The following is an 11,312-nucleotide window of genomic DNA, read 5'->3' on the forward strand; positions in this document are numbered from 1 at the left end:
TGCACGAGCACACAGACACGTGCGTGTGCACACAACATGGTGCACGCACACCCACTCGCCCCAGGCTATCCTCACCCACCCTGCTGCCAGCTCCGGCAGCCCCAGGACCCCCCACCCCACACCCTGCAGGGCCCCGAGCCCCCTGGATCCCCCAGCTGAGAGCCCAGGCGGAAGGCGCTGTGTGTCCCGCTGAGCACGCCCGCGCTCATCTCACCCCTGCGCCCGTCCCTGGCACACAAAACCCGCGTCCCAAAAGCCTGGCCTCCCCTGTGTGGCTCGGCCAAGCCCGGCACGGCTCGGCTCAGCCCAGGCACTTCCTGCAAAGTTTGCTCAGCCGGGGCGGGCCGAGCCGGAGGAGGTGCCGGATGCAGCAGGGCGAGGGGCAGGCGGCTCTGGGACACGAGCAGGAGGCTGGAGGCAGCCCAGAGCTGCAGTCGGGGCCCACGTGGCTCTGCTTTGTGATACAGCTGTGCCAAAATGCGAGCCCGCAGGGAAACCGCAGCTGGGGTTTGCGGTGCCTGTCGTGCTCTTCGTGTCGTTGTCCGTAAGGACAGCTGGCATCTCAGCGCTCTGGGGCAGCTCCCAGCACTCGCTGCTGTACAGCTGGGAGCCTGGCAGCGCCAGAACTACCAGAAGGAAGTGATAGTTATCATCTTTAATATCTTTATATCCTCTTTAATAGCTTTATATCCTCTTTAATATCTTTACTGATGACTTGGATGAGGGGATTGAGTGCGCTCTCAGTTGGCTTGCAGAAGACACCAAGCTGGGGGGCAGTGTTGATCTGTCGGAGGGCAGGAAGGCCCTGCAGAGGGACCTGGACAGGATAGGTCAATGGGCAGAGGCCACTGGGATGAGGTTCAACATGGCCAAGTGCTGGGTCCTGCACTTTGGCCACAACCACCCCATGCAGTGTTACAGGCTTGGGGCAGAGTGGCTGGGAAGCTGCGCAGAGGAAAGGATCTGGGGGTGCTGATGGATGCTCGCCTGAACGTGAGCCAGCAGTGAGCCCAGCAGTGAGCCCAGGTGGCCAAGAGGTCAGCGGCATCCTGGCTGTGTCAGGAATGGTGCAGCCAGCAGGAGCAGGAGGTGATCGTCCCCCTGCGCTCTGCTCTGGTGAGGCCGCACCTCGAGCACTGTGCTCAGCTTTGGTGAGGGGTCTGCAGCACAAGGCCTGTGGGGAGCGGCTGAGGGCACTGGGGGAGTTTGGTCTGGGGAAGAGGAGGCTCAGGGGAGACCTCACTGCTCTCTGACAGGACGCTGTGGGGAGTGACAGGACCAGAGGGAATGGCCTCAAGCTGTGCCAGGGGAGGTTCGGGCTGGCAATGAGGAGTCATTTCTGCTCAGAAGAGCAGCCAGGCACTGGGACGGGTTGCCCAGGGGGGTGGTGGTGTCACTGCCCCTGGGGGTGTTTGAGGAGAGGCTGGACGCGGTGCTTGGGGACACGGCCTGGGGGTGGCAGTGCAGGCAGGGCCGGCAGGGCGGGAGGGGGGCTGTGTCTGTGTGTGTGTGCGCCTGCGCACGAGCGGCCGGGCGGCACGGGCAGGGTGAGCGCTGCCCCCCCGCACAGCCCACAGGCGCCTGAGACCGAGCACCGAGCGCTCTGCGCATGCGCCCTCACCCCCCCCTCGCCTCACCTCCCGAGCCCCTGGATTGGCTCTCCCCCGCTTCCCTCCGGCCCAGGCCCAATGGCAGCGCGCCTTGTTGAGGGGTGACGGGAAGAAGGCGTCGCCGTGGGGCCGCCCTTTCCCTTTCTCCGCCCGGCTGCAGCGGCGAGCGCACGTCCCGGGCCCCGCTCCCGCAAAGTGAGCGCGGGGCGGCTCTGCCCCCCCTCCCGGGCCGCGCGGCGATGGACGCGCCCGGCGGGGCCCGGCCGGCGGCCGCGGGGGGCTAGGGCGGGGCCTGGGCGAGCCCACTCGGGGCGCGGGGGGGGGGGGGGGTGGCGGCGGCCATGTGCGCCTGGGCCTGCGGGACGGGAGCGGGGAGGGAGGTGGAAGCGCGGCCTCGGCTGCGCTGCGTTTAAACGGAGGGTGGAGAGATGGGTGCCGGGGGGAGATGGGGGTTGCGGGGCCTTCACCCGAGCTCGTGCGCTGAGGCTGTGCGTCTTGCAGGATGCGTTACGTCGCGGCCTACCTGCTCGCCGTCCTCGGCGGCAACGAGGCGCCCACGTCCAAGGACCTGAAGAAGATCCTGGACAGCGTCGGCATCGAGACGGACGATGAGCGCCTCAACAAGGTGCCTGCCTCCTCCTCGCGGCCGTGCCCGCGCCCAGCAGCCCCCCAGCCTGCTGCGTTACCGTGCTCTGTATTATTCTCCTTGTTTCAGTCAGAGCTGGGCTTTGGGGGCCCTTCCAGCCCCGTGACTCCGTGATCAAACCTCGGGGCTGCTCCCTGGTCTCTAGTACCCTTGTGTTTCCCTTGCTCTCAGTCTGCTCTGCCTTTCTTTCAGGCTCTCACAGATAATTACATCTGTGATTTCCTAAACACTGCTTAGCCAATCAGAGCTGCTTTGTGCAACGTTATTGTAGAACCCTGGCTTTCTAGTTTAGCTTCTGTCGTCTGGAAGTATCTCTGTCAGTCATTGATGCCCTCTGACTGTTGAATCTAGTAATGTTCAGTGGGGTCACAGCTACACATAAGTATCTACTAAAGTTTGTTCTATTCTAATCTAAGGTCTAGCTTGCATTTAAGTGTTTAATTTTGGCTCGCGGTCAGTTTCTGATTGAAAGTGAACACTCCTGAAGGCCTGATACACAGTATTAAATTCTTACTTAGCATGCTGCAAGGAAGCATTTATATCCTCACTAGGAAACATAGGAAAACTTTAACATGGGCAATAAAGATTTTCAATAATATGTAGGGAAACTTTGGAAATAACTGCTGGAATGATTATGTTGGAAAGTAGCCTTTTTAAGAGGGTGTCCTGCTGGGAATGTGTGTTGTGATGTAGCAGGCTTTCAGTCTGTGGGGAATGAAGAAGAAATAACCCTGGGAGTGGCTGGGGGAAGTCTTACCTCCTGCCCCGTACATCAGCGCATTTCTGGAGAGATGGAGGAAGAACAGTCACTTTCCCAGCTGGAAACTTTTTTTTTTTTTCCATTGGCCCAACCCAGTATGAGTTGAATCTGCTGAGAGCATCCTTGTATGATTTAGGACGTTGGCTTGAAGTTGTGGTGCTCCTGTGAAACACGAGGGCCTTTGGCCTTGGCCTGCTTACGTCTCTTTAATCCTTCCGTAAGCTCGTCGGTTTCTCTGATATCCAGAAAGTGTCTCTGCAATTTGTGCTGATCATGATTAATTTATTCTGTTTGTGCTGGCTGTATCTCTTGCGAGTGCAAATCTAGTGGAGTCTTAAAAGCACCTTGTAGGTGAAGCAAGTGTACAGGCATGACATTTTGCAGGCAGTGTAATCAGGAGGTGAACATTGAAAACCTCCCAAAAGGCCTTTGAGCACTCAGCAGCGTTCAGCACTGACCCCAATGCAGGAACTCACTAGGAGGCTCTGTGGCATACTCCTTTTTTTATTACAACTGGTTGCATGCTTTAGCAACTTGTATTTTCGTGTGTTGCTTTCCTCATCCCTGCTTATACAACAGTGGTAGTAAATCTGGAGTTAGGACTCTGTGTCCTAAGGATACAATAACCAGCGTGGCTCTAACGTTTGGTAATGCTGGGAACAGGACCCTGCGGTTGCTGGTTTGGTGCCCAGTGCCTCAGAGGCTCCCCGTGGACATTAAGCAAGAGATGCTAACAGTCCCTCAGCGACTAACAGGCTGTTAGTGGGGTTTCCCAGCTGGCTCCACCATGTCTGTGTATCCTGCCTTTTGTAAGGCCCATAGATTTGTTGTGAATTTATCGTAACAGATTTCACGAAAAAGCTTTCACAGAAAGGTAGGAAAGATGTAGATGGAGTTCTTGTTCCAGTGTTCTCTTCCTTCCCCTGAGAAATAAGGAATGTGGGAGCTGTGCGAGCAGCAGGATGGAGGCGTTGCGTGTTATGATTAATCACTGCTTGTTTGAGTGTAGCTCGTACTCAGCTGTTTTGAAGCTATTAACATTTTAAATCTAATTTACAGGTTATTAGTGAGCTGAATGGAAAAAACATCGAGGATGTCATTGCTCAGGGTAAGTACAGTCCCTGAGTGTCACAGATAATTGCCTCTGCTACTTCAGGAACTTGAGAGCACAGAACTGCCGCCAACTCCCCGATTATTCATGTTTCCTCGTGCAGTTGAGGGCTTCCATGCCGGATCCCTGTTGAAATGGCTGGAATCCAGCAGGTCCATTCTAATGCCTCGCAGGTTGGTGCCAGTACCTGCTGGGTTTCGCTTGTGGACCACATCAAACTGGAAGACTGAAATGTGTCTGAGCTTACTGGTAGTCTGCTCGTGACATAGTTTTCTGGACATGCTGAATGAAGGAGGAGTTAGCTCTCCTTCCATACTCTTACAATAATTTTTTTTGCAGTTACCCACTTGTTACACACTAATTACGTAAAATAGGAAGAAGGGACTGTTAAATGTAATTAAGTGCCAATTGACTTCAAAGGCACAGTTACACCCTCAGTGATTAACACAAGCATCTCCAGCGCGTCTCTGCCGGAGCTCCCTGTGTCTAGCACTTCCTTTTCGTGAGGGCAGGACTCTGGGTGCTGATCTGTGCTCCTACCTGCTGGCTCTCACTGAAGCTGGGGCTTACAACATCGTCTGACTGTGTCAGAGGGCTAAAATAACGCAGAGCTGAGGTAGCGCAAAGGTCTTGATAAAATTGCCTTCTATTTTTGCAAATGCTTAGGCACAAGGGAACTCTTAGGCATATGTTGGCTTAAAGGTTGCCAGCACTTTGCCTGGCGTTGCTGTTTTGAGTGGTAACAGGACATTTCTGTCCGTGTGGTCTGAAGACCTAAGAGAGCCATTATGCGTGTGCTTACAACACATTTAAGCTCCCTCTCTATGTAAGGGTTTTTCTTAAAATAAATTGCTTCCTAGAACATATTGACATGTATATGAAACATGTTTGTTTACTTGGCAAGCTTATTAGAGCTTGAAGTAACAAGGAATTATTTAGAAATGGATTCCCAGAAATTGGAATACAGGCAAATGTACTGTGTACGTGACCCCTGAGTGCCAAGGGAGCCCTGGTATGTGACAAGCAGATGCCGGAGAGCTCGCTAGTGTGCTGAAGACGAGCGTAAATCAGCAGCGAGTTTGCCACTCTCAGAGGAGATGCAATAGGTTTCATAGGGTGTTGGAAAACTTGGTTAAAATGCTGTACTCTTTGCCATAAATTTCTTCTCCCCTGTATGGCCCCAGCCATGCCCTCAATTTTCTATATCCTTAAAAATAAAAATAAGTACTTCTGTGTTTGAGGGGGGGACTGCATACAGCAGAAGGCTTATTAATGTGCTGTTCATGTTGTTGGGGTAAGCTGTCATTAGGAATGATTTTCGTGAGGTTTCTTTGTTAGTTTTTACTTTCTTACAGGCGCAGCTTCATGCTCCTCTCACTAACAGTGACAGTTTGGTCTGTGATCTGCAACCTGATTTTTTTTTTTTTGCACTCATTTCTTTTCCTCTTCTTGCCTGCCTGTGCTTATGATGAGCATTGAAATCACTTCTCTTCTCGTTCAGGGAATGGCAAGCTTGCCAGCATGCCAGCTGGGGGAGCTGTGGCAGTCTCTGCTGGAGGGGTCTCCGCTGCTCCTGCTGCAGGTGCTGCCCCTGCTGCCGGTGAGTATGGATGGAGAGGGGTGGTTACAGGGCAGTTCCCTTTTCCCTGTTAAAATCCTGATGCTGAAGACCAAATCTCAAGGTCTTTCCACTTTGGCAATTCGCTGTGTGATTGAAATGTGAACTAAAAGGTTATTTTTGCCATGGGCACTGAGAAACATCGGCTCTTCTTTATTCACCGTAAATTTGTTCTGGCTTAGAACTGAAAATCAGACTTCACTGTGTAAAGGGCATCCCCTTGGTATTGGTGTTTGTGTTCCCCTATTGGAAGGGGATGGCAGTTCTGAAGGTGAACTGTGGAGGCTGAAGTACCATTAACGTGGAAGCTGGGAATACCAAAATGTTGCTTAAAAGTCTCTGCAAAAAATATATATACTGACCGTTATCTTGTCTCTCCTTCAGCTGAGGAGAAGAAAGAAGAGAAGAAAGAGGAATCTGAAGAATCTGATGATGACATGGGATTCGGCCTATTTGATTAATTATTTGTTATAGAGAAATTATTAAAACTGTTTGTTTTAAATGGTTTTTTTTTGGTTTATTATTATAACCATGCAAATGCTACTGGATTCAGACAGCTGTTCTTTAAATAGCTCTGACAAAGCTTTGGTTTTTGGTTGGACCAGATGATCTTGAAGGTCTTTTCAAGCCTTAATGATTCCATGTTTCTATGAATTTTATGAGCAAGCCATGGGACTGTATTCTTAAAGTAGTCAGGAACTGGTAAGCTTGTCTGAATCGGGATGCTTGTTTTTGGTGCTCCCATCTGTTAAATAGTGTGTGACAGCTGAATTTACCAGACACCAATTGAAGTTCACCTCCATATCCAGCAATAAAAAAGTTTATTTGGGGGTGTCTATTTAATCAGTTCCACAATGTACAAAACCATTTGAAAGGAGAACAAGTCTAAATTAGAAATTAGTCCAGCAGTGTAACTTCAGAGTTAGTTATATTTCTTGTAAACATCTAAAACATCCCTGAGTTCATTGCTGCTTCAGGCTTCCATGATCCAGGCACAACAACACTAAAATGCTTCTCTATACTTGGATTTCATGTGACATCCAGAGGGTTAACATAGAACCTCTAACAAAACTCTGCTGTGTGTCTTGTTCTTCTCAACACCCTGAGATCAATGCCAAGATGATCTCCTCATATTCAGTGTCTGTTCTGGTGGCAGCTGAAATACCAGGACGCGAATCTCCTTGATGAGGATAAAAACCAAAATATTTGATGACGAAAGTAGTATTTTTGGAGAACTGAATGTGATCTCTGGTGCACGCAGAAGAATGTCAGCTGGGGAGGACAGTAAATGTTGCTTTTATAAACTGCCTCGTGCTAGGAAATGATTCCAGCAGGCAACTTCCAGTGATTTCTACAGCAGTCCTGGGCTGTCACCATGAGTAGGTATTGTACATGTGATGATCTCCCCATGCCAAGTCTCCACAGGTAAAGTCAAGAGAGAGACCCTGGAGCACTCTGTACTGTGAAGCTTTGCCAGCGTAATTAAGTTGTGGAAAAAAAAAAGGCACTAGCTGCTGCTGCTATGTTGGCTATGAGTCACTGGACAAAGCATGGCAAGTACTTCTGAGAGGGCAGATGGGTGAAATCCAAGTAGGAAAAACTATTTTATCTCCCTCTGGTGTACTGAGGGAGAACGCCCTTACTTTGCAGCAGCCAAGGGAGAGGGCAGTTGAAACTTTGATCCTCGGGCCTCAAAATGGCTGTCACTTAAGCAACTAACCCTTCCCGACCTGTGCATGCTGCCAGGAGGAATTGCAGGGGGCAATGCCAATGGTTTTCAACCTCTGAAGTCCTAGCGCAGTGATTCGTGTAGCAGTAATGAAAATTGCTTGTGTTTGCTCAAATTCCCTGTGAGATTGGCTGTGGTTCAATACTGGAAAGGGTGCAGGTATACCTGTGCTCCTTCCTCGCCGACTGCTCCATTTCAGCCCCCTGGGAAACAGCGGTTCCAGGCTGTGGTTTCACAGGGAGCCTCCCCCGACCTGCTTCCTTCCCCTTCTTGGCTGCTAGGACTGAGTGTCACGCTACGAGCCCTGTCATCCCGCTCAGCGAGGTTTTTCCACGCACGAACTAATTTGTTTCTGTAGCACAGCACTTCCTCGGGCTTGTGCTGTGCCCAGGGCTGTGCGATGAGCCAAGCCTGTCAGCAGCTGCTGGCTACTTCGGTTAGCTACTGCTGCAGAGGAACAGACCCCAGGAGGGCTCCGGCTACACCCAGCCTTCTTCCTTCCTCTTTATCTTTTATTTCTTCTCATTGCAACCTCTTAGACCTCGAGTGACAGACGCGATCCTGTGCTGTGTGTCCTACGATCACCCTTAAGCACCTTCCTGAAGGTGCATCGTCCTGATGAGAACTATCGCTCCCTCTGCTTCGAGGAGAGGGGTGGTTTGAGGGAGAAAGCACTGAACACACAGCATTTGTTACACTGCTACAGGGAGGCAATGTGTTTTACCCAATACCCTGCAGGTTTTCCTTATGAAGCCCAGATAATTTCTACTACCAGAATTTTCTACCAGAATTGTCTGCGCTGAGCTTTCACACATTTTTTCAGAATTTGGTGACACCTCTTGCATGGTGAACCTTTCTTCCAAGTGCAAAATCCAGGCGTTTTAAGCTTTCTTCCCCTGTAGCCAGTATGAGGTGGTTGTCACCTGATCGGTGTGTACAGAACCCCGTGTGCCTGGAAATCTGCTGCAGGCTTGTCTGGTGCGCTGGGTGGAGTTCACCACTGATGATCTCAATGAGCTTCTAGGCAAAAGGAATTGGGATCCCTACTTCTGCTCTTTGGATACTGTTCCAAGATTTCAAGTGTCGCTGTCTCCTTTTCAGGCTTATCGATGGTTTCCAGCAGCAGGGATGGCAGTGGGATAGATGTGCTGTCTTCCGGGATGCTCTTGGAGAAAATGAGTGCCTATAAAGACCTAGAGAGGTGGCCTAGTCTGTCCCCCTGCAGAATCAGTTTCATAACAGATTTTTCCTGACTTTTTTAATATAGAAACCTCAAAGGTGTCAAGGGGAAAGGGAAGGACAACCTCGGGCCTGGAGATTGCACCGCTAACTGATTATTACTAAATTGATTGTAGGGGAGAGTGATGTAGTCATAGGCTTGACGTTGAAACACGTGAGCTTTCCTCACTGGGACTGCTCCATCTCAAATCAGCTCTGCCTGAAAACCATTCCTTACTTCCTCACAAACCCCACTGGCCAGGGGGTGTGACATGACATCTCCACTACTTGGAAAGCAATGAGAACGTCCTGGGCACAACTGGGGAGTAATAAGCAACGGATCCCTGGGGGGCATTGTCAAATTAGCTGGTTTCACTCTTCCTACTGAGGCCCAATTTTGCAAGCTGTTACATGCATCCCAAACGCAGTAGCTTGCACTTACGTAGAGCAGCGATATCTGAAGCAGCTTTCCTAGAAGGAAGAATCCAGTCCCCAGAGAGCAGGACAGACTGCCCCACTGCACCAGGAGATGCTCCTGATCCGTGGATTGCTCTGATACATCTCACAGGTGAGAAAAAGACATCAAAGTCAGGCTTGCCACTGACCTTCACAGCCTCTGGGGTTGGGCTTCATGACCAGTGCCCCAGTCCTCTGACCACAGGCCACAGCATTAAACAAAGTAACATGCTGAAAACAGCAATACAACAGACTCTCAGCTTCCACTTAAAATTATTAATTCCCTTTTGCCAACCAACAACCAAGGTCTTGCCTGAAAACAAAACAACACAACAGCAGCAGAGACTTTGCCTGTATGTAATTATCTCATATGTAGTATGTTATCATCTCAACCTACTGACTGCTCACAATTCAAAACTAGAAAAAAATAAACCTAAAAAAAAAACAAAACTAGAAAACCAATACAACAAATAGGAATTGCATGAGAAGTTTTCTCAGTTCTATCACAACATGCAAGGGCAGGAATGAACTTGCAGTGTTCTGATAGGAGTTTAGTACATGTGAAAATCTGCTTGACCTAGTTTATTGCAGGATTATGAACATTTCTCTTGCTGTACTTTCTTACTGAGGAGAAAAAGATTAGTTTAGGGACATAATTTATTTTGGAGGAAAACGCAGTTGCTTTTTGCCAGCTTGCTAGCACCTGTACCCAGGAAGCACTCAACAAGACATTACTGTTCACAAGGCTTATTTCATCAACCTGTTCCAATAGTGCAGCAATAACCTCCTCAGATAGGCAACACTGAGAGGTAACCACTCAAGGCAGAGTGGTGTAAAAAACTAAGAATGAGGCTGCTACTGAAAACTAAAGTGAAACTAACCTCGTTATTGTCACAGCATTGTTTTTGGTTTCCAAACACAGCAGGAACGTTATGTTTCATGAAATGCTGACAAAAGAGGAAGCAATGTTAGCTCGAGAACAAAGCTGTTCTTGTGGTTGCCAGTGTTAAGGAGGTTTCTGCTAACAAGGTTCAGCTCAGCTTTAACACAGATTTCCTCTAATGTTACAGACCAGTGACTAGTTGTCCAGCTGCACAGTTCTGAAAAGTGCAAGACAATGTTTTCTTTGGATTTCGCTACATGGAAAACGTCTTTCAGCATCCCCAAAGGAACAAGGTGAAAGCACCATGATTGTCTTGATGCTGAGGGGTAAGAAGGGCCTTTAGGAGGGATAAGACTCAGGTGTCCCAAAACTCACCTCTCCAGGTGGAGGAGATGAAGGTTGACAAGGGTCATATAAAGATACCCAACGTAAGGGAGGAAGGAAATTGCAAGACTAAGTAGAGGTTTGAGAGGAAGTCAGAGAGGGAGGTTATTGTGTATAAACAGGAAACTTGAGACCTTTGAAAGGCTGCTTCCAGGGGAAGGAAGAGGAGTGGGGGGCCACCTTGATGAAGCTCACTAACACAATTAGTGAAAGTCCTGTGGGGAGGAAGGCTTAGTCTGAGAGCTCTTAAGGACAGGTGTAACCCTGAATGAAGTCCTTCTCTTGATAGAAAATGCCTTTACCCTATATTGGTGCTATTAAGAAGTTATTTATGCTCTTTGTACCTCCAAGCCTCCCTCCTGGTAATAGTTTCCTTACCTAGAGTTGAGCAGCGGCTTCCCTTGCCACGCTGAGCCTCCTGACGTCCCTGTAAACTCTCACACTTATCTAGTGAGTTGAGTGCCTGCAGCCTGCCCTAGCTGTGACGAGGGGATGGTTCCACCTTCTGAGACCTCTGCTGAGCTGACAGCGCTGCCGTGGGCTGATATAACACAGCCTTGTTCGGAAGCGCTAATAAAAGTTGTGGTTACCTTGGTGAAAGGTAAGTGACTGTGTTTTGGTGAGCTCGGGGCAGGCTCAGGGAGCTGTTAGGAGTGATGTGCTCTGCTGTTGAGATGTGGAAGCCTCCCTGTGGTTCCTGAGCACTCTGTGAAGAGAAAAGCTCAATGTTTACATTTATTAATCACATTTATTGCCTGTATGTTGCTCTGGGGAAGCAAAGCGCCGTGTTGGTGCGACATCCCACGGGCTGGGAGCACAGACCTCCGACACCCAGCACCGAGGCTGGGGCGCTAAACCCTGTCCCCTATGTTCATGGGTGGACCAGAGGAGGCCCAG

The 11,312-nt window shown here is 49.9% G+C and overlaps 1 protein-coding gene and 1 non-coding gene across 2 annotated transcripts; both read left to right on the plus strand.

Annotated features, from left to right (window-relative positions):
- The first annotated feature begins 1,718 nt into the window (after positions 1-1,718).
- RPLP2 (ribosomal protein lateral stalk subunit P2) lies at positions 1,719-6,576 on the plus strand. The gene is made up of 5 exons (XM_032189326.1): positions 1,719-1,805; positions 2,112-2,235; positions 4,076-4,124; positions 5,629-5,727; positions 6,130-6,576. The coding sequence occupies exons 2-5, from the start codon at positions 2,113-2,115 to the stop codon at positions 6,204-6,206; spliced, it is 348 nt and encodes a 115-aa protein (XP_032045217.1). The 5' UTR covers positions 1,719-1,805; position 2,112; the 3' UTR covers positions 6,207-6,576.
- LOC116490413 lies at positions 4,278-4,410 on the plus strand. Its single transcript, XR_004253370.1, has one exon. It is a non-coding gene; the product is annotated as a small nucleolar RNA SNORA52 (small nucleolar RNA).
- Positions 6,577-11,312: the final 4,736 nt, after the last annotated feature.

This window comes from Aythya fuligula, chromosome 5, assembly GCF_009819795.1.
Source record: "Aythya fuligula isolate bAytFul2 chromosome 5, bAytFul2.pri, whole genome shotgun sequence".
Taxonomy (NCBI): domain Eukaryota; kingdom Metazoa; phylum Chordata; class Aves; order Anseriformes; family Anatidae; genus Aythya; species Aythya fuligula.

Bases quoted from the DNA above. Each gene is read 5' to 3' on its own strand.
- RPLP2 (XM_032189326.1), top strand. From the start codon at position 2,113: ATGCGTTACGTCGCGGCCTACCTGCTCGCCGTCCTCGGCGGCAACGAG. The intron at 2,236-4,075 runs GTGCCTGCCTCC...TCTAATTTACAG, and splicing joins ACGATGAGCGCCTCAACAAG to GTTATTAGTGAGCTGAATGG. The intron at 5,728-6,129 runs GTGAGTATGGAT...TCTCTCCTTCAG, and splicing joins AGGTGCTGCCCCTGCTGCCG to CTGAGGAGAAGAAAGAAGAG.